Source organism: Onychostoma macrolepis, chromosome 03, assembly GCF_012432095.1.
Source record: "Onychostoma macrolepis isolate SWU-2019 chromosome 03, ASM1243209v1, whole genome shotgun sequence".
In the NCBI taxonomy this organism is placed as follows: Eukaryota; Metazoa; Chordata; class Actinopteri; order Cypriniformes; family Cyprinidae; genus Onychostoma; species Onychostoma macrolepis.
The window spans coordinates 35,790,264-35,812,211 of record NC_081157.1 but is presented as its reverse complement, the minus strand read 5'-3'; the positions used below and the strand labels follow the sequence as shown (position 1 = coordinate 35,812,211).

The following is a 21,948-nucleotide window of genomic DNA, read 5'->3' as shown; positions in this document are numbered from 1 at the left end:
CAAAACTGGGAGGATGAATGTAAAAAAGAGACTAAATATGTTAGCTAATTAGTCTATAGAAATCTATCTTAGACTCAGGTAAAGAACTACAACTATTTTATCGTCCACACACCAACGGACGACAACGGCCTGTTTTTAAGCACGCGCTGCAGTTACGCCGTTTGCCGCTTAAAATTCCGCGCTGTTTAATGCTGGGTGGATTCTGATTGGCTGTCAATATTTTTATGATTCATCAACAGGAAGAAAAAAAGTCATTCTTAAAAAGATTTCAGGGACATCATTCTTCTGTGTCTTTATCAACTTTTATATTAAAATTAGAATGATTATTTTTTTTCTGTTATAGTTATTAGGCTTGTTTGAGATGAGCAGAACCGATCACCGGTGATCACCGCGAGGTGCATACCGGTTAGAAAAGTGTCCGAATTACCTCCGCCTTGCTCTGATGCCATGTTGACATATGCCAAAAAAACTCTCGCGACGGCGAGGCGGCTGCGTCGGATTGAGCAGACAAGAGCAGTTGCTCTCCACCGACTGCGCTGATCAAAGGCATGATGGGAAATGACTGACTGACGACACCGCTTAATGCTCATTGGTTCAGACAACCGTGATGCTGCGTTCTCTTCTAAAATGTTTTATTTTTTTCTCTGATTTCATGCGATTGTGTATTTAAATTATGCATGAATATTTTCAAACAATATGACAGTGCGATGGCTGTGTTAGATATGTGATTGTTGTCATATTTAAATAAAAATATAAAATATATGTTTGTATCAAAGTAGAAATGGATGATAAATACGCATTTCGTATGGAATGAAATAGCAAGCAAACTGGACAAACGGAGTGTGCAGCTGATGTGCATTATCCCAATACTAAACTGGCAGAGGGCGCGCGCATGACACCAGCGTTCTCTGAGAACTTTTATTCTGAAATTTATAACGAAACAGGAAGTGGAGCAAAAGACCATTTCCGGCTCAGGATCATAAGAGGTAAACAGCAACTTCTGTGCCTATGGCTTATTCCCGCACGTACAAACCTGCTATTAATATATGATAGAAAAATTGCTATTGATTTATGCGTAGCTTCCGGCTTATTGTTGTAATGTGTTTTGTCTGTTATGGATTTCCTCGCTAGTTCACTAAGCAATTATCCAACATGGGCCAACGTGTAGTTATGTGAAACAGTGCAAAATCTTTTCACCAATACCATAAAAACAATAAATTTTGTTCTGTAAAGGACAAGCATGACTCGACACGGGAAAAACTGCACAGCAGGAGCCGTTTACACTTATCACGAGAAGAAGAAAGACACCGGTAATGATCTTATGTATTTGTGTGTGTGTGTGTGTGTGTGTGTGTGTGTGTGTGTGTGTGTGTGTGTGTGTGTGTGTGTGTGTGTGTGTCATGAAATGATTGAAATGTAATTCCAATATCAAATTGTGCATCTCACTTCATCTTTCCAGCCGCTTCTGGTTATGGGACACAAAGTGTGCGTTTGGGGAAGGATGCGGTCAAAGATTTTGACTGCTGCTGTCTCTCCTTACAGCCCTGCAGGGACCCTGTCGTAACGTACGAGCCACATTTGTGTTTAGATGCTGAAATTGTTATTTTATGCAGTCTTAAGTGATTATACTGAGTGTTATTGGATCATTTGCGTGTCAGCTGCTTGGAGACTGGGATTAATGTGTGTTTGTTTATATTTGCTAACTGCAGTGAAGATGGATACTTATATGAAAAAGAAGCCATCCTGCAATACATCCTTCACCAGAAAACAGAAATTGCCAAGAAAATGAAGGTTTGGGCACTTTTTACAAATGTGTTTTGCTCTAAACGTGAATGCCCTTCACTGTTTGTCTAACACACGCATATTTTTAAACTCAGGCATATGAGAAGCAAAAACAGGCTCTAAAGAGTGAAGGCCAGCTGGAGTCCAAGTCTGAGGAGCGAGAGAGAGCTGAGAAGTTCAAGCAGAGAGAGAACAACATTGTCTCCAAGCCAATCAACCCCTTTACCTCAGGTATTAAAGCCAGACAAGGCGGTTTAAATTTAAGTACAACACAATGAGATTCCTGCTCGATTATGTGTGTATACCTCATGTTTCTGTAGAGAAATCTAAGGATGAAGGAAGCCAGAAGGGCTCAAGCAGCTCCTCCAGTTCTGACACAGGAGCGTCCAGTTCCTCTTCAGCTCTGCCCAGCTTCTGGATCCCCAGCCTCACACCAGAGGCCAAGCCCACCTTGCTTAAAAAACCTGTACGTCTCTAGATCTGTCACTTTCCCCTATTTGCCAGCCACGTGTCCCTAACCTTGGGTCTTCAGTAGTCAGATGTCCTTCGTGGAAGAGCATTACACAAGAGATTGTGCTTACCCTGAAATCAGTTTGCATGCCAAGTGTTCTTTTGGTCGGTCATGATGCCCTTGATTAGCTTGTTTGTCCATCTCTCCTCCTGGTTCAGGCAGTTCTCCACTCTGTGTTCAGTAGCTTCTTGTGTCACGATTGTCCTCTTGAAAAGTACCTCACCCTGTATGGAGCACTCAGTTTAAGAAATACACCTCACAAATATATTAACTCTTTTGGCATCATCTATTATCATTAACTGTTTTTCCTTCTCTCCTGCTTTTTCAGTCAAAGACAGTGTTGTGCCCCATGTCAGGATGTCCTTTGAAGATGAGTCATTTGATTTCAGTGCGCTTCACTCCACTGGACCCCAGTCTGGACCGAGTGGCCCTCCTCACACGCCAAGTAGGAAGCCTTAATTTTTTAGCTTTTCCTTTATATATGTATGTATATATTTACGTATGTATTTATTTATGTATGAGCTGCATCTCTCTTTCCATTTAATACTGTATACAATTCCTTTCAAAAGTTTGGGGTTGGTAAGAGTAGAAAACAATATTGAAATAATATTAAAATTTTTCTATTATAATTTTAACATATTAAAATGTAATTTATTCCTCATAGCTACATTTTCAACAACCTTTACCTCAGTCTTCAGTGTCACATGATCCTTCAGAAATCATTCTCAAGTAGGGTTGTAAGAGTCGGTCTAAAATCATAATGTGTGACGATTCATGTTGGTTCAGATGTTAAGACAAATCGTGATACAATTGCTGGTTTATAAATGTATTTCTTCCGAAAAGTTTGGATGGTATTTTCTTTGCATCTTGCCTCAGTATAAGGCATATTGAGGTAGTGTTTATAAATGCAGTGCTGCTTTGTTTACATGGATAACCAAGGAAACACTGTATTATGGCTGTTCCATAAGCGCCACCTGCTGTCAGAGAGTGAATTTGCGTTCTCATTCAGCCCATCTGCTTTTATGTAGTTTTGTTGCATAATTTCATTTCACAAAGCCAAAGTAAGACTATTGTGTTTTTGTTTCAGATGCTTTTTCTGTACAAGGTGCATTTTCTGCACTGTGAACATTTTCTTAAAAAATAAATAAAATCCAAGCTAGGCAAAGCCTTAGTTTGTTTATATGAAGAGATTTCTTTTATTTGTATTATTTATTTATTTGGAAAATGATTTATTTGATCTAAAAGATATTCCGATGTCAGGTGCTTCATTTTTTTTCTGAGAAATAATAAAAGGACACTTTTTCATTTACAATTTGTCTTAAATCTCATGTTGTTAAAACAATCATTAAAAAATTGGATCATGAAACCAGTATCACGAATTGTATCGCATTGTGAGTTGAGTGAATCGTTACATCCCTAATCCATAGAAACATTTCTCATTATTATCAATGTTGATAAAGGTTGTGCAGCTTAAGAGTTTTATTTTTTTTTAAGGATTCTTTGATTTAATAAAAATTCAAAAGAGAGAAGCATTTATTTGAATTTTTTTGTAACATAATATATGTACTGCCACTTTTGATCAACTGAAGGCATCTTTGCTTAATAACAGTACTAATTTAATTAGTAAACTCATTTAAGGATAATTAATGTATTTCTGTATTGTATCTTAAGCGGAAAAAAAAACTGACCCAAACCTTTAAATTACTGCACGTCTTTACAAGCAGTATCTTTAAGGTATTTATCAACCATTCAGAAACTGTTTTATGTGGTCCTCAGGACAGATACGTGTGTGCAGTAACCAAAGACACGCTCGGGAACTCTGTGCCCTGTGCAGTTCTTAGACCCTCGTGAGTTTGACTTTTAAACTGTTTATTCGGCAAGCATTTATCTGACTTTATACATTTTCATACATTTAGGCCTTGCCCTCACTTTTAGTTTCTCTCTCTTTTTGTTTCCTGTCTTTCCCTCAAGTGGAGTCGTAGTCACTATGGAGTGTGTGGAGAAGCTCATACGGAAAGACATGATTGATCCAGTGACTGGAGACAAACTGAAAGAGAAGGACATCGTACCCCTTCAGAGGGTGTGTATGAGAGACATAATGCTATTAAGAGTGTCTCAATGTTTTACAGATGCACAGTCAGTGTATGATGTCTGTCTTTGCTCGTCGGCAGGGTGGGACTGGCTTTGCAGGCTCAGGAGTGGACCTCAAAGCTAAAGAGGCCAGACCCGTTATGCAAGCATAAACGAGGATTGGACAGCGCTTTGACCCTGTAAATATTGTTATTCATTTTGCTGGTCTTTTTTTGTAGTCCTTTTGTTGTCAGTTGTTTGGTGAGGGGTAATTGGAGTGATGAAGTTATTTTTTCCCCCTTGCCCCCAAAGATGCTTTAATGTCATGTGTACACCATATACAGTAGATGTGCTTTTTTGTTTTTTTTAAATAAATCATTCATTTTACACACTTCAGAAATCACATTTGTCTTACTTTAATAGTTTTAAGAGACATTCAGGCTTTTTGTGGACATAATGAGGTTAAAGTTCATCATGATCTTCTGTCAGGGTCCCAAAGTCAGTTATAGTGCTGACTTTAATGAAATCCATTTTATCCATGATCTCACTGATAGACAGACGACCATCCTGGGAATGATATTAAAGGACACAGACACATTTTGGAAAACGCAAAGGACAAAGAATGATTTAGCTGAGCAAGATGGTGACTGAGTATTTATGTATATGTGTATATATAGCTTCTGTGATTAACAATTAGACCTCTTATCAGAATGCAATCTAATGTCTTTATGAGAACTCTGAAATTAAACCCCAGTCCACAATTAAAAAAACCAACATGGCTTTATTTAGAATTCACAGAGAGAAAAATGTCCCACCAATACAGTGTCAATCACTTTTGTCTCCTCCCATCTGTTGAGTCCCTGGCCCTCTTTCCCTCCCTCTGGCTTCATTTCTCCTCAGCTATGCCTCTATTCATGTTAGTGATATGTTGAATGTGAAATCACCGACCACTAAAATTTAAAACTCTGAAATTTACTTTGTAACAGTCAAAACATGGCTGTTATTTTGAATACTGATACAACTGTGCCTGTATTCAGTGCTGAATTCCTGAGCATCTCTCAAGTGGAAGATATCAGTCCATTTCCTCACAATTAGCAAGCTGGAGTGTGTGTTCATAAGGAATGTGAGTGTTCCTTATGATTTTGTTTCAAAGGATGAAATGTTTTTGACAATAAATAAAACTTTTATCTGTCTCACTAAAATGCCTATCTTCACTGAAGCCTAACCCCTGACTTTTGACTCTGGAAATGTTCCTATCCAATTTGCTTTTATTTTCATATTCAGTTTCCTATCTTCTCGCGTACACCCCAAATATATTGCCCTCCCCTGTACCCAGATATGCCAGCATTAAAGTTCATCGTGTCTTTTGGTGAGATCTTCTCCGTAATTAGTCGCTTGGCTCCCGACAAACATGTTCCAGTTTGCCAGAATCTCCTTCTTTGTGATTTTGTCATCCTGGTTAGTCAATTACATGAAGCGGTTGGAAGTCCATTGCAATTCATTGGCAGTGAATTAAAAGAAAGACAGAGGTAAAGATTAATTTAAAATTGATTTTTGACTATTATTATAGCCATTTATGCATTATTGTGAATTAATGACACCACCCACGTTGAAGACCCAGTGAAAGTCACTTACGTTGTCTTGATCGGTTTCATGAATGAGATGCCGGGCCTCATTGTCTGCATGGTCAACCTCTCCAGGGAGGATCCAATGAGACACTTCACTGGCATCAAGGAAACCATCCTAACAAAAGCAAACAAATCATGAAACATGAAAGAATAGCCAGGAAACACTCCCAGGTGATGCTGATAGATTTCCTTTCCACAGCCACATACCTTGTTCATGTCTCTGAACTCTGAAAAGTGTTTCTTTTCTGTTGTGACCCAATCTGGTTCATCCTCTCCATTTTCAGAAGTGAACATGTCCCCTAGGGTGAACAGGAATATATAATATAAGCGCTAAATAAATTCCTTCCATTCATTCATTCAGGAACACATGCACAGTTTCAATTCATTTGGCCACAAAATATCAGTTTTAATGTAGGCTTTTAGACATTTACCAATGTATTCCTGCAGATCAATCTTGCCATCACCATTCTTGTCAATGTCTTCAATAGTTTCCTGTAACAATGAAGGATCAAAGTTTGCAGTGATCTGTTCTGGTCTGACAGATGCTAAACACTAACAATAAATAATCTACAATATTCATAGAAATTCTTCTGTCACTTGGCCAATTTTTATTAGTATTTCCTTAACATAAACATGCATTCTGCAGAATCATCTAGAAACCCTCTTCCTCAAATCCTTTGTTATTGTCAGATCACACAAGATAAACCTCTCGCATGTGAACAAGAGATCATTTTGGTCTATACGTTTTTTCTCCATGTGAATCTTCCTCAACATGTATTAAACATATTTTTCTGTTCTGCTTTACTCTGTGTACCTGTATCACAATGTCCCTCATGTGGTCAAACTCCTCTGGATGGAGGAAGGCAGTGAACTCTTCTCTGGTAGCAACACCGTCTCCGTCCCGGTCTGCGGACTTGAACCGTCTTTCATCTCTAGTGAGCATGGCTTTGTAACTCGCCTTATCATCCACATCATCAAACTCCGTATCTGGAATAAAATAACACAGTACATCAACCATCAAGATTCTTTAGTTCTGCAGTATGTATTGGAGTTTAACTTCTAAACATTTTGTCTATTTCATTTAAATTCTAATTAATCCAAAGTACAATAGTTTCTTTTTGTGAAGATGTTGCACTGTTGTGAACAATAAATACATAACTCTACATAAACACCTTTTAGTTTCTCATTAAAAGCCACATAATTAGTAGCCACGCCCAAATTCAAAGGCTCGCTTTAATTACCCATGTAATATCCGTAGGTGGTGTTTTTGTACTCGATCCAGCCAATCTTCCCGTCCTTGTTCTGGTCATACTCTTTCCAGTGCTTGTCCACATTCTCCTCGATGTACCTCCTCTGCCTGTGCTTGATCCAGTGGTGTAGCTCAGCATGACTGATGAAGCCATCCTTATCAGTGTCAATCCTATCCACAATCTTTCTGCATGGAGAATATACCAAAAAATACAAAGTAAGACACATGATAATATTATTAATCTCCTATTTACTGTACCATTCTCGCATATTTATTTTACCCTAGTCTCTCTTTGCTCTCCTCAGGGCTTAGCTGGTCAAAGGTCTTGGCTTCCTCTTTGCCCAGGAAGGCCTCGTGGTCATACTGGTATCCATGGGCATCATCATGAACATGGTCACTGAGGTCAGGCTTATGATGTACACGTTTCTCCTGCGCAGGCACAGCAACTGTGACCCCAACAAACAGGGCAAGTGTCCCTAAAAAGAGCAGCTGCATATTCTCCCTAAGGAGTGTGTGTAAAAGAGACAGAAAAAGACTTTATAAATTCTTTCTGCCCTAGAAAAAAAAAAATGATTATGAACACTAACACACAAAGTCATTGTGCTTAGCAATGAAAATGTAAATTTATCATCAATGGTCTCATTCAATTTTAAATTAAATGATACCTCATAGACACTTGTTTTCAACTTGCATCAACTATTTTATGTTAAAGCATAATAATAAAAAACAAGAAGAAACATATAAAATCTTAAAAACAATGTTTTGTTTTATGCAGTGATTTACAGCATATAATGACTACTGAACGAGCTGTACAAAAACAGTTGACATTAAAAATAAAAACACAGTGCAATTTAAGTGAAAAATTAAAACATTTTTTAATGTATAACTGTATAAATGACTTACCAAGTCTGCAGTGATTTCTGCTTGCGTTCACCAGTTTATCCTGAGTTGAGGAGTACGCGTTGGCACTGTTCTTCTTTAAAGTGCACGTAAAAGGGGGTGGAGCAGCCACGTTACGTCTCCTCAAAAAGTTTTTACTGACAGGAAAAAGAGCCAATTATAAGAGGAGATTGGGCGGGGCCTAGGAGAATTCTAAATTCTACTGGCTGCGGAACGCCACGTTGACACGCGAACGCGCATTCAGAGAGGCAGGCGCGTTTTTTGGCAAACTGGGGAAAAGTTTTGAGGAAAGCTAATCTTTGACAGAAACGTTGTGTTAATTGCGTTTGGACTGGAAAATTAATGGAAATAAATTACGTTAAATGCATGTTAAATAACCTTAATGTAACATGCAAACTCTGTTTTATTACGTTTTTAAGGCGCAAGTTAATTTTTAGTTTTTAAGTCTATTTATACGCCTAATATAAATAGTAATAATAATATCAATGCTACTCAGAAAGTGTTAAGTGACGGTGTCGTTTTGTAAATTAAAGGCCAACGGATCAAATCCTTTAGCATTGTCAGATTAAACAAGTTACATGTCTCACACATTGAATATTAGCATGCAAGATGTTTCTTTAAAACACGCTAGTATAATCCCTTTTAAAGATTTAATCCTTCCTTTTTAACTAAACATTTGTCATGCACTTTTCAGAAAGTTGATATCCAAAATAGCAATTTGTTTGTGGTCAGTTTGACAGGTAGCCTATATCAGGGAGAGCATGTTTAAAAATGTAATAAAATATTGCAACTAAAGATAACTGGCTAAAATATAGAGCAGCAGTGTGAACACAAGTCAAAATGTTTTAAATTCGATTCATGTTTTATATAGGCTACTGCAGTTTATGTTGTCAAGTTGAAATCTCGTTCAAATTTACATCATACTTATGCATATGACAGATGTCATACACTCCAAGTATATGTTATCAGTTTATAGTACATTCCCTGCGAATCAAGCCTAACCATTGTTTTGCTATTACCAGGCTGCCAGTAGAGCTAGGTCTAAGAAGTAAAGGTCTAAGAAGTACTAACTTGGTTAATGAGCAGGCCTAGACAAACTCTGCAGATTTTTACATCCTTCCTCTGCTGTTTTTAGGGAAAAATCTGTGTCAGTTCTGCAGAATGAACATGGTAAAATGTGTTAAATTGAGCATAATCAAATTAATAAAAATATTTAATTAACAAACACACAAGGGGCGGCATAAACTTTTGTACTGTTTGGGGTCAATAAGATTTTTATTTTTTTTTTTTTTCTGAGGGGAAAAAAACAACAATACACTTTTATCTAGCAAGAATGCAATAAATGTATCAAAAGTGTCCGTAAATATTTTTATTTATTTATTTATTTATTTTTAAAAATAAATGCTGATCTTTTGAACATTAATGAATTCTGAAAAAAATTTATCACTGTTTCCATAAAAACAAAATAGCACAATGGATCACGTTACTCTGACTGGAGTTATGGCGGCTGAAAATTAATCTTATTATCAAAGGAATACATTACATTTTAAAGAATATTAAATGGAAAACATTTATTTTAAAATGTTAAACTGTTTCAAAAAATTCTTGCTTATACTTTTATCCCTTTTTTTTTTTATCAAATTAATACAAAAAAAAAAAAACATTTAAAAAACTGACCCCAAACTTTTAATTAGTAATGTATGCATATAAGGGAGCTCAAAATCTACAAAGTTTTCTGAAGAATTTCTTGCATCAAAATTCCATGTTAGCTTGCTTATGAGACAATGAAATACTTATAATACAACGAACCTATGGATGCTAGGACCAAGGCCACGTAGTCGTGTCTACTTATACCTCCCTCAACTTTGTCACCTCCCGATTCCGTTGTTTCTCGTTCCCTCATCCTCCCTCACATCTTTTCGCACAACTTTTCACACCTGCCCTCTTTCTTTACCTCTTTGTCTCTCTTCAGACATACACAGCGCTTCGTCCCTCGGTCCTCACCCCTTTTTCTCTCTCTGTGTGTGTATGTGTGTGTCCCCTCTCTTCTCTCTCTTTGCCTGTGGCTGTGTGTCTAGTACCATGGAGCAATTGAAGGTGACAGGGCCAGAGAGAGAGGAGGGGAGAGGGAGGACGTGGCACTCTGTAGCCTGGGGGCACACAACAACACACAGAGAGAGAGATGGGAAAGGAAATGGGAGGGCAGAGACGACAAAATAAGGAAGAAGACAAGTGCTCGCGAACCAAACGGATGACACAGAGTGATGGAGAGACTGTGGGCCTAATGAATTATTTGTAATTAATGCATTAACATCAATGCCTCTGCCGGATTTTGGCGTCACACGCGGTGTATCGAGTACAACACTTGCTCTTTTACCACATATAGGCCTACATGCACTCTCATACATGTACACACATTTTTTTAAGCGCTTGATGTTAATTTGTCCCGGCATTGTTGCTATGGTGACCTCTCTTCCCCCTCCCCCCCAGCAGAGAGAGAGAGGGTGACAGGGATGAACTAACAAGACACTGAAAAAATGTGCCCTGAAGGAGCGTACGCTCACACACCAGCACACATAATAAACACACACTCAACGTCACATGTGTGCAACACTCTGACACTAAATATTAACAACGTTTTATTACGATCCCTTCTCATTTGCTTCACTTTTGTAACTATTTCAAAAAGTAACCCACACGGAGAAAGATGCTCTTCATCTTCCATTGTGTTTCTGTTTAAATCCTCTGTCTGTTTTCCGTGTCATTGTCTTTTTCCGTGCATCTTCTGAACGAGTGACAAAGAGGGAGACGTAGGTATGGGGGGAGGATGAGAGAGGAAGAGAGCGGAGGGTTTTGTCAACCGGAAATAAATAAAGCTGGCACCCTCCTTCTCCTCCGCCTCCTCTGTCTCTCTTTCTCGTGCCCTCCGTGTCCCCCTTCCTTGGTTTTTTTTCTACAAGGATACATCCATGGCCTCGTTATGTCTTCCTATTTCTCTCTTTCTGTTTCAGTTCCTTCGCTATCATGCGTATACCGCACGAAACTCCTTGTGATTTGTTTGTGCCGTGACAGTGTCCATTGACCTGATGGTGCTTGTCGCATTAAAGAGATGGACCTCTAAAAAATTTACATTCTGTCATCATTTGCTCACCCTCGGGTCGTTCCCGACCTGAGTGATGTCTGAAACACAAAGAAGATGTTTAGCAGAATGCTTGAGGTGCACTTTTCCATACAATGACTGGTGTGAATGGGGACTAGGGGCTGTTAAGTCACCAAAAAGTAACATAACAGTAGTCCTCATTACTCCTGCAATATATTCCAAGTCTTCTAAAGTAATACAATAGCTTTGATGAGACCAATATCATTTTGGAAGCTTGGCAGCTCATTTAGACATCGTTCACTTTCATTTCATAGAAAAGAGCAGTGTGAATATTCTGCTAAACTTTGCGTTCCACAGAAGAAAGAAAGTCATACAGATCTGGAAAGACGTAAGAGTAAATAACCAATGACAAAATTAGCATTTTTAGATGAATATCCTTTTAATATTTGTGAAGATCTACTCTGACTCCATAAGTAATCTCTGTTTATTAACAGAATACTTTCTGAAGACTTTGTATAATATTTATACCCAATTTAATAGCAGAAAAAATATCCAGTGGTTCTCAGCTCTTTTGTCCAAATCAGTTTTCGAAAACAGTCTGTTGTAATAAAAATAAACATGTTTTAGTGGGTTTTTCTAAGCTTTTCAAATTAAGATTTTGTTAATATAACTAACTTTTAATAATGTAATATAACAAGTCATTGGGGCCACCTTTTAAGTTTGCTGATGCCCCCTAGTGGGTCCTGGCCCTCTGGTTGAGAGTATTTACATATCAGTACAATAAAACAGCTTATGATTCTCTGATTCTAGGTCTAATACCCAAAAGGAGAAATAAAAACCCCTTTGATCCTTCTTCTTACTTTAAAAGTGAGCATAAAGAGTCCTCGTATTTATTTGCCTAAATTGAACCTTTCATATTAACTAGAATCAAAATTGTCATGCTTGTAAATAGTGTTGGCTGAGTCTCCTGTATCAGACCTCCAAGTCTCTCTCTCTGTTTTTCTCTCTTATTTTAACATGTCACAGGCTCTTTGGTTTTTAAAGTTAATCCAATAAAATATGCAAATATAGCATTGGGATTGTCGCAAAGTGCAGTGGAGGGTAAACATGCCGTATATACTCTGATGTGTGTGTGTGTGTGTGTGTGTGTAGGAGAAGAGAGGCCCTTACACGCAAGTCTGAGAGCGTCTCCTCATGTTTGCATGTAATCGTACTAGCGAGCATGGAACGTGCAGAGAACAGAGTAATGTGTGAAATTTCTCTTCTCATGAGGATGGCAGTGTCTTGTTTTAAAATTTAAGAATATAATGGTCTGTTCATTGAAATTGTTTTGTCAGCACAACAGCTTATATGTTGTTGTGTGTGTGTGTGTGTGTGTGTGTGTGTGAATGTGTGTTTTATATTATTTAAACTGTGTTCTTTTAACCCTCATGTTCTTTTTGGGGACTATTAGGCCGTCTAAAATTATACTAAAATTATAGTTTAATACTTATGCTCACCAAGGCTGCATTTATTTGATTTAAAATACAGTAAAACAGCAATATTGTAAAAAAAAAACTAAACAAAATTTTTTTTTATTTACAATTTAAAATAACTGTTTTCTATTTCAATGTGTTTTAAAAAGTAATTTATTCCTGTGCTGGCAAAGCTGGATTTTCAGCATCATTACTCCAGTCTTTAGTGTCACATGATCCTTCAGAAATCATTCTAATATACTGATTTGCTGCTCAAAAAACCATTTCTTAGTATTATAAATGTTGATATTTTTGTGGAAACTGCAATACATTTTTTAATCACTCTTTGACTGATGTGAAGTAGCTTGAAAATTTACATAACGGGTCAAACAGAACAAAGTTGTTAGTCTCGTGTCTGAGATGCATTTGAATATTTTATGATAAATCAGAGGGTTAATGCTTCATTTATATCATTCATAGGAACACATTTGAATTAAGTTAACTTTGAAATGACTTCTCATACATTTGTGTTGATCACAGCAGTGCAGGGGGTTAAACTATCACTGACCGCTGGCCATCAGAGCAGGTGCATGATCTGAAGCTGTCTCACAGCTCTTAGGTTAGCCATTTTTGGAAGTTGTTATCTACAAAAAGCAAATTGCCTTTGTGATACTTTAGAAATAGCTTTACGTCTCCTCTTTTTCAGTCATTTTTTTGCCTCTACCTCTCCCTCTCACTTCATCACCCCTTTTCCTGGCATTAAGTCCAGACCTGACACTGACACTGACTCTGTGTGTCATCCCTCTCTCTCTCTTTCCCTCTCTCCCTCATTGCTTCAAGGACCAGAGTGCCTGCAGATGCATTTCTCTGTAGCCCACTACCCCTCCCTCGCCTCCTCTCTTTCGCCCTGTCTAACTCTCTCCATCTTTCTCTCGCTTTCCTCTCCTCCCATGCTCTCTCTCTCTCTCTCTCTCTCTCTCTCTCTCGAACACAGTCTAACATTAACAAAGCAAGAGAACAGAGAGAAGGAGAGAGGGATGAACAGAAAGTGATAGAGACACTGAGCAAGTGTGGACCACTTTTACAATTCATTCATCTACCAGGTGAGTCTCCTGCCTTCACTGCCGACACAGCGGCTGAGACATTAACAGATTCATAACTATTTTAATGGAAAATCAAAATAGATTTGGGGAAATTACTGGTTAATTGTGGAAAGGTTATGGAAGACTTGACCTTTGACATTTTCTGTTTTGTATAGGCTACAACAATATGTTGTGTTACACCACCGAAGGCAACATTTAAATCATTTAAATATGCTTGTATTTGTCTTTGCTTGAGAGTCATACAAAGTCATATTTAATTAATTGAACTAGTTCATTTCAATTAGAGCAAAACCTTTTCACATTTTTACACGTCTATATACATGTCAGCATTATTTTATTATGTATTTATTAATTTACTATTAAACTTTATAAATTAATTAGATATTTTATTATATACATATGTCAGCATGTATTGTATATAAAAGAAGCCTTTGTATGTGGATTGTATCAATATTTAACTGTTCGTTTCCTGAGCATATCTGAGCTCTAATAATAATAATAATATATATCACATTTTATTTATCGTACACATACATGTACACTAATAAATACAGCTGTAATGCAATTTGTTCTTGCTCCCTAATCTGTGTTGTTCCACTACATGTCACTTCTCTATATTTTGTTTCTCCTTCAGTTCTAGATCATTCTTTGCCTTTGAGAGCCATGGTTTACTCTCAAAACCAATGTAAATATTATTATGCAAGCAATTCTAGATTATTTAAATGGCTAGATCTATAGTATTCATGATGACGGCCTCCTTTGTTTGTTAGTAGTTTTACATGTAGAACTATCAGTGGAACCAGTGATATTTTTTTTCTAACTCTTCAACAGCATTTATTTATTTAGCTGAACACTGCTCTATAAATTATGTGCAGGTGCTGTTTTTTTTGTGACTTAAATACACTTGCTGTTCGGTTGGTGGCTTCATGCCTCCATTTTCGTTCTGAGTTTTGTTGTGTAGTCAGAGTTTGTAGTCGAAAACGTGGATTGTGTGTCATGTGCGGTGTATCTATAATTATCTCTTTGTTTTGTTGGAGTGTGTGTCTCTCTGTTGTGTGTGTGTCTGTGTGTATTGTTGTTAACATTAGTTGACAGTATTACTCTCTCCAGTCATGCGTGTGTGTACGACGATGTCAGACTAGATGTTCTGTACTTCTTAATTACTCGCTGTGTGTGTGTAATGAACTCTCTCTCTCTCTCTGTGTGTGTGTGTGTGTGTCTGTGGGGGGTTAATGTATGTTTGTGTGTACGTGTGAAAGATACACAGAGAGATAGACAGATAACGAGAGTTTAAGATTCAGTAGTAACAGACATCAGATGGGTCATTCATGCTAGTTTGATCTAGTTTGAAGTGACAGTTTTAATTACTTTTTTGTATAAGCAGTTATTTAAGTGTTAAGAAATTGCATTGTGTCGTCTCAAGAAAAATTACTACTGGATGTAGTTATTCCTTCAGAAAGGTAACAGGGTGGATTTAAAAAAAAAACATATAACCACTTTGAAATTTCTATGTTTTAAAGTCAAATGCTTATAGAAAACCATGAATACAGGGTTGACAACATAAAACAAAAGATAAATGGATAACAGTAAATGGACTTTAACTTATCATTGGAAAGTTAACTTCTGAAAGGACAATGGTGTCATTATGATAAATTTATTATAATCTATAGAATAATTCATTATTTTAAAAATGGATAAATATGATAATATAAGGGTTGGCACAAAACTAAAATCTAGGTTTTTACTAAGACGTTAAAATGCTAGCTTTTGCTTCTATATTTTTTGTTTTCCAAAAAAAGGGGGCATAGCTGTTCATATACTATAGCAAGGAGATGTTGGAAACAAAGACTGAAGGAAGGCCAAAAATTGATCATTATAGAAAATTAAAACATAAAAAAAGATTTTTAAAACGAATAAAGAGATGTTACCTGATGTGTTCACTGTTAAATGAAATTATTAATAATTTAATAAATTAAATGACATGATATTCTCAGTTAGAAATCATCAACATAATCAGCTAATCAAAGCCATGGAAATGCAATACTAAATCAGTGACACAACATAGGCCTAAAGAATGAAATACAAGAGCCATTTACTGCACATAAATACTGAATTTATTGTATTTGATTTTTCCGATGACCTTTTTTCACAGTTTTACCTCTTCCGTCCTTCATTCAGGGTTGGAGTGGTCTGGATGATAGAAGGAGAGGGTGAGTGTTTTCTCACAGGTGACATTTGATGTATGACAATCTGACCATGCTGAACTTACAAAACGGCTCCAACTGGACTGGTCCAAACAACTGGTACCACCCGGCCGACACCATCACTCCTCAACACGGAACAGGTACGTGAGATTTACTGAGTGATATCTTTATAAATTAGTAAAGCACCTCTGTTTGTGAATGTACGCTGTTTGTGTGCTTGTGTTTGTGAAGTCAGCTTTGGGGTGAACCAGCGATTCTTATACTTGACTGAGCACAAACAGAGGGTGCCAACAGCTACACCATCAGCCACGCATGTACACCCACATACAAACACGGCAGTCTCTGGCCTTGACATCCTCTGTTTCATTACAGGAAGGCGGAACTAAAGCGAGCAGACATTAGACACAGAATTAGATGCCCATAATACAGTTGCTGCTTATTCACACGTACACAAATAAGGTCAAACTGTCAAACACAAGATGCTGCAGCGCGCTAGAATTACACAGTCTTCAAAGAGACAGTTCTGTCTATATAATAACACACACATTTGCACACTGAAATGCAGCACTCTTACAAGACTCTCTGAGGTTTAATGTTTTTATTTTTTCTCTCAGATGGTTGCGTGGAAGATCTGAATGTGCAGATGGCCAGAGCAGGGGAAGGAGTGGTGCAGGGAGAGAGGGATGAGGTGGACGAGTCGCAGCTACACCTGCAGCTAAAGAGGAAGCTGCAGAGGAACCGCACCAGCTTCACCCAGGAGCAGATAGATGCCCTGGAGAGAGGTGTGACTCAAAGCGCTGGCTCGCACTGAGCTTTCCATGCAAAATAATCTCAGTCCCAGAGAGGATGTATTTGTATGGGATTGCTTTTGCTTTTTGCATTTGGGAAAGACGGATCTTTTTCATATTTTGCCACATTCCTTTTCTTATACTTTCATGTACATTATACATTTTGCATAGATTTTTCTCTCATTCTCGTGTTGTTTCAAACCTGTATAACGTTTTTCTTCTGTGGAACACCAAAGAAGATATTTTGAAAAATGTCAAGGTTTTTGTCCATACAATGAAAGTCGGTGGGGTTCAAAATGTTCTACAGTAGAATGTCACGCTGGTTTGGAACTACATGACAACATTTTTTGGTTAAACTATCCCTTCAAAAATTTAAATGTGCAATTCTGCTTTTATTAAATATTTGGTCTTCTGTTAAATCTGTTTTCCAGAGTTTGAAAGGACTCATTACCCAGATGTCTTTGCTAGAGAGAGACTGGCTGCAAAGATTGATCTTCCAGAGGCCAGAATTCAGGTGATACTGGCTTTGTGAAATATTTGAATGATCCTCTTTGAGATTTTATGGTGTTAATGCTGAAGTGCCTTTAAACAATACATAAAGACACTGTCCATTATGCACTGACCCATATTGGGTGATTGACAGGTATGGTTCTCTAATCGGAGAGCTAAGTGGAGAAGGGAGGAAAAGCTGAGAAACCAGAGGAGATCAGGGGGCACCAGTTCCTGTTCTCAGACACATACTCCCCTGAGCACATCCTTTACCTCCCCTGTATATCACTCCCATCACAGCAACAGCTCAGGTATGTCTTTTTTATGACTTACTTCACAATATTAGAACAAGTACAGCTTTGCTAAACAACTGACGGATAGATTTCTCCACTACTTTCTCTCCTATTTTCATGCAAAAGAAATTGGTGTTTGTTCACTTTGAACTGTTTGTTACTACTCTTTCTTCAAACTCCTAAAATCAAATATCAAAGTTCTGTATTGCCATGATTGTTAGATGCGGTATTAGCCTACCAAAGCATCCATAAACGCTAAAGCAGTGATTAGTAGTAGCATTAGTAGTAGTAATAATAATAATTGTGGTTGTTACTGTTTCTATCCTCTTGTGTTCTCTCATATAAGGTTCAATGCACAGTCGGAGTGATTCGTCTCTCTCAGGCTACAGCTCTCTGTCTGTCTTCTCCAGTATGCAGGTAAATCATGATGACCTTTCCTTGCAATATACCATAGGATCTTAATAGGCAAGATGTCTGACCAAATGGACATGTAACTCTACATCAGTACTGAATCATGTAGGCCTACTCAGTCATTTTTGTTTTGACTTATAATACTGACACCTAGTGGCGCGCAAAAGCAAAGGTTTGATGTTGCAAATGCCTACCAACATTCTTCAAAATAACTTCTTTTGTGTTCCACTTCAGAAAATTCATACAGGTTTTGAACGCCGCGAGAGGGAAAAATAATGACTACTAATGATAATTAATGTTGGGGTGAACTAGTAAATATCACAAAGACCGTTCGAATTTCGAATCCCCCACTAAATTAACTCACTGAATTAGTCAAGGCGGGGTTTTTAAAAATAAATAAATAACAATACAAAACAATTTCTGGGCGCACGTTTAACTTATGCAGTTATCGGTTAAACAAAACGGTGATAGGCCTATTTGTTTGGGGAAAACTGTTTTAAAGTACAGACGTCGACTGCTGTATGTAAAATATAAACAATTTAGCCTATTCTATGGTGGGCAATATTTGTTTTTAATGTCATAATTAAAAAATGATGCCCTCTCAAACATAACAGCATCCGCCTTTTTGTTTCTTTAAAGTATGCAAAACAAAGTGCTTTCTACAATAATAAATAATGCAGACAAAAAATTCTAGCACGCGCACCTATTATGCAACTGAGAGGTAAAACCATGAGTCCGCCTGACTTTCAAAATAATCTTAAATAGCTTAAAGGCGCCCTCTAGTGTTTCTTATGAAATACACACAGCCTGCTGTAGTTTCTAAAAATAATCACTCGCACGTATACAGCAGGTTTACAGGTCAATAGGTCCGATTTAGTCCATAAATCCTCTCCCTTTAGTCAAACAAATATATCTTCTTCACATTTAATGACCTCGTGCACTCTTTTAATTTACGTCATATCAACACACCCGGTGAGCTGGTCTCTGGTAGGACTGTGCACATTGAGCTAAAACATCATAAAACCCCTGAGTAAATTTATTAGGGGTGTTTCTCGCATAATAAGCTGTCAAATTATTTTATTACTGAATCTGTTGGTACTCTAAATGAAATTAGATTAATCTTTTATCTTTATTTGCTCTTCTCTCCTCTAGTCTTTGCCCTCCCAGTCCACTCCAACTTACTCCTGCATGTTGCCTCCTTCTCCTTCTGCCCTCCCCCCTCTTTCCCGTAAATTTGACTCCTCATCTTACACCTCTCCCCACCTCCCACCCCCACCCACGGCCAGCGCAAACACAGGTGAGTGTCGTTTTATAACATACTCCACCCTCACACCGCATATGTCTAATCCACAGGCCAAAACACTGCATGAGCAAATAGTGTGTGAATGTGGTTTAACCACTTTGTGGTTTTCTTTTGTGTTGCAAGTAAGTCGTAAGAGGTGGCCACGCGTGAAGAATGCACTGATAAGACCTTGTGTTTCTTTCAGGATTCTTTCCCGGGGTTTCCGCAGCAGGGCAGACTGCAGTTCAAGGCGGCGATCAGGAGCTGGGACAAGGTCTGGGTCAGTACTGGACGAGACTGCAGTAAAAACACACCTTATCATTATCAGACAAAACCAGCAGAGCTTCAATCAGCAACTTTGAGCAAATTATTTAACAAAACGTGTGTCAGGAAACCCTACTTATTTAGATTATGTACACATCAGGGAGGCAGTCTATGTAAGCCATAATAAAATGTGGACCTCACAAACCTGCACAGACGGAAGAGAAAATGGACTCCAGCCTTTTTGATCTGCACAGTTACACTCTTAAAAATAAAGGTGCTTAATCAGTTCTTCACAGCGATGCTATAGAAGAACCATTTTTGGTTCCACAAAGAACCGTTCAATCAAAGAACCGTCTCTTTCTTACCATTTTATAATCTGAAGAAGCTTCTTTCACCACAAAGAAACTTTTGTGAAACAGAAAGGTTCTTCAGATCTTAAAGGTTCTTTATGGAACCATTTAGACAAAAAGGTTCTTCTATGGCATCGTGAAGCACCTTTATTTTTAAGAGTGTGTATAGGCCTACTCAGCACCGTGCTGGACAACAGCACAAACTAGTTTGGTTAACATTCTCAGCTATTGGAGTTAAAACAGTGCACATCTAAAAAAAAAAAAAAAAAAAAGAAAAACTTGAGGCCAACACCTCGCCTCATGTTGATGCAACGAAAATGTTGTTTAATTGATGTGCCACTTACAATCAATGTGATAAACTGCATGTGACCAAAAATGAGGATGTTTTAAAACTGCTTCTATAGCTGCCGTTCAAAAGTTTGGGTTTGGCAAGATATTTTAATGTTTCTTATGCTTACCAAGGGTGCATTTATTGATTGAAAATACAGTAAAAAATAAATGCTGAAATATTTTTACAATTTTAAATAACTTATATTATTATTTAAATGTGTTCAATATGTATATTTTAAAGTATATTAATAAGATTTATTCCTGTGACAGCAAAGCTGAATTTTCAGCATCATTGCTCCAGTCTTCAGGGTCACACGATCCTACAGAAATCATTCTGATATGCTGATTTGCTGCTCAAGAAACATGTCTTATTATCAATATAAAAACACTTTTGCTGCTTAATATTTTTGTTATAACCCTAACTGTGATTCTTTGATAAACAGAAAGTTCAAAAGAACAGCATTTATTTGAAATAAAAATCTTTTTAATGTTATAAATGTCTATACTGTCACTTTTGATAAATTTAATGTGTCCTTGCCGAATAAAAGTGTTATTATTATTATTATTTAAATCTTACTAACCCCAAACTTTTGAATGGTAATGTAGATTGATGGTATTGACAATGATAGATTTTGAGAAGTCTGTTATGAGCCTATCAGTTACCAGCCCATCATAATACTGCACTGACGTGGAGAAAACAATGACAATCAAGCTTACAGACAAGCTAAGCAGTGACAATCAATCTAGTGCACAAAGTAGCTCAAAAGAATCAAAACTAAATGTAAATTGCTGTAGCCAATGACAATCAAAATACAGTTTTGCAAAAGGCTGCAAAGACAATCAAACATACAAACATACCGACCATGTGTAATATACTGAAGTTAAGTTAATGATTTATTACTGTACATTGTTAAATGGACATTAATGTGATTTGATTATTGCTTTATTTCACCACTCTGTAACATTCATAGGTTTTTTCCTGTCAGATCCCATGAACTCACTGTAGATTTGTATGTTTGAATGTGTGTGAATATGAAAGAGAGAGACAGCAATAGAGAGAGAGTGATACCGTTACTGTATTTATCATTAGAATTGTGAACATTTTAGTGTAAACCCTTTTGTGGAATTACTAAACATTGAAATAAAAATATTACATTGAAAAGAACAACATGCATTTGTGTTTGTCTTAAAAAGCATTTGTATTCATTCTTGGTGCATATCCCAAAACATTCTTCTATGATTTTATTTTTTTTTCTCATCTTTATCTTTTTCTCTAGAGTAACTGTGAATTGGTTCACTAGCAGCCGTTTGGGTTGTGTTTACTTATTACTGTCACTGAACAGTAGCATTTCCTGCCTGTGTGCTGGTGGATTTCCTGTTTTTGTTACTTACATTACCACACCCATTGAAAATAATGTTCTGACAAAGTTATTCTCACAGGGACTCGGACAGTTCAGGAGTTATGAATAACTTTGATGTAATAAGATATTTTCATCAGAAAATATTACCACATGGTTATATATTTGTATATAATAACAATAGATTCAAATGAAACTTGGTTTAACAGAATTTGCTGTTTGTCCTTGGAATTTCTTATGCACTCCCAATGCCATTCCGGAAACTGGAACGGATACACTTAGAGGTCTGACTCTGCCCATATCTGAGATTTATCCTCCAAATTTCCGGTGCACTACACTTGATGAGTTTAATTAAGGCCGATGTTAACGAGCTGTGGAGACC

The 21,948-nt window shown here is 37.3% G+C and overlaps 3 protein-coding genes across 7 annotated transcripts; 2 read left to right on the top strand and 1 right to left on the bottom strand.

Moving 5' to 3' along the window:
• The first annotated feature begins 849 nt into the window (after window positions 1-849).
• nosip (nitric oxide synthase interacting protein) lies at window positions 850-4,604 on the top strand. Of its 2 annotated transcripts, XM_058771318.1 has the most exons (10): window positions 850-986; window positions 1,234-1,310; window positions 1,460-1,565; window positions 1,710-1,791; window positions 1,878-2,013; window positions 2,103-2,248; window positions 2,622-2,738; window positions 4,070-4,140; window positions 4,265-4,373; window positions 4,465-4,604. In XM_058771318.1, exons 2-10 carry the CDS (start codon window positions 1,241-1,243, stop codon window positions 4,534-4,536), a joined length of 909 nt encoding a protein of 302 aa, XP_058627301.1. In that variant the 5' UTR covers window positions 850-986; window positions 1,234-1,240; the 3' UTR covers window positions 4,537-4,604. The 2 variants fall into 2 exon arrangements, with proteins under 2 accessions (XP_058627301.1, XP_058627302.1); XM_058771319.1 differs by lacking the exon at window positions 850-986 and having other exon boundaries at window positions 1,003-1,310.
• A 188-nt stretch (window positions 4,605-4,792) lies between these two features.
• rcn3 (reticulocalbin 3, EF-hand calcium binding domain) lies at window positions 4,793-8,260 on the bottom strand. 2 transcript variants are annotated; one of them, XM_058771315.1, is made up of 8 exons: window positions 8,144-8,260; window positions 7,521-7,742; window positions 7,233-7,426; window positions 6,806-6,978; window positions 6,423-6,483; window positions 6,199-6,290; window positions 5,999-6,106; window positions 4,793-4,930 (listed from the first exon to the last, which is right to left on the bottom strand). In XM_058771315.1, the coding sequence occupies exons 2-8, from the start codon at window positions 7,733-7,735 to the stop codon at window positions 4,826-4,828; spliced, it is 948 nt and encodes a 315-aa protein (XP_058627298.1). In that variant the 5' UTR covers window positions 7,736-7,742; window positions 8,144-8,260; the 3' UTR covers window positions 4,793-4,825. The 2 variants fall into 2 exon arrangements, with proteins under 2 accessions (XP_058627298.1, XP_058627297.1); XM_058771314.1 differs by lacking the exon at window positions 4,793-4,930 and adding an exon at window positions 4,953-5,818.
• Window positions 8,261-8,451: 191 nt separating this feature from the next.
• Window positions 8,452-21,275, top strand: pax10 (paired box 10). Of its 3 annotated transcripts, XM_058771324.1 has the most exons (9): window positions 8,452-13,797; window positions 14,432-14,482; window positions 15,976-16,141; window positions 16,616-16,783; window positions 17,221-17,303; window positions 17,433-17,589; window positions 17,918-17,988; window positions 19,135-19,279; window positions 19,470-21,275. In XM_058771324.1, exons 3-9 carry the CDS (start codon window positions 16,036-16,038, stop codon window positions 19,568-19,570), a joined length of 831 nt encoding a protein of 276 aa, XP_058627307.1. In that variant the 5' UTR covers window positions 8,452-13,797; window positions 14,432-14,482; window positions 15,976-16,035; the 3' UTR covers window positions 19,571-21,275. The 3 variants fall into 3 exon arrangements, with proteins under 3 accessions (XP_058627307.1, XP_058627309.1, XP_058627308.1); XM_058771326.1 differs by lacking the exon at window positions 14,432-14,482; XM_058771325.1 differs by lacking the exons at window positions 8,452-13,797; window positions 14,432-14,482 and having other exon boundaries at window positions 14,555-16,141.
• Window positions 21,276-21,948: the final 673 nt, after the last annotated feature.

Coding starts and splice junctions, on each gene's coding strand:
- nosip (XM_058771318.1), top strand. CDS start 1,241: ATGACTCGACACGGGAAAAACTGCACAGCAGGAGCCGTTTACACTTAT. Junction 1,311..1,459: donor CGAGAAGAAGAAAGACACCG/GTAATGATCTTA, acceptor TCATCTTTCCAG/CCGCTTCTGGTTATGGGACA. Junction 4,141..4,264: donor TGTGCAGTTCTTAGACCCTC/GTGAGTTTGACT, acceptor CTTTCCCTCAAG/TGGAGTCGTAGTCACTATGG.
- rcn3 (XM_058771314.1), bottom strand. CDS start 7,735: ATGCAGCTGCTCTTTTTAGGGACACTTGCCCTGTTTGTTGGGGTCACA. Junction 6,979..7,232: donor CACCTACGGATATTACATGG/GTAATTAAAGCG, acceptor ATTTTATTCCAG/ATACGGAGTTTGATGATGTG. Junction 6,291..6,422: donor TGATCTGCAGGAATACATTG/GTAAATGTCTAA, acceptor TGTTCACCCTAG/GGGACATGTTCACTTCTGAA.
- pax10 (XM_058771326.1), top strand. CDS start 16,036: ATGTATGACAATCTGACCATGCTGAACTTACAAAACGGCTCCAACTGG. Junction 16,784..17,220: donor GATAGATGCCCTGGAGAGAG/GTGTGACTCAAA, acceptor TCTGTTTTCCAG/AGTTTGAAAGGACTCATTAC. Junction 19,280..19,469: donor CACGGCCAGCGCAAACACAG/GTGAGTGTCGTT, acceptor TGTTTCTTTCAG/GATTCTTTCCCGGGGTTTCC.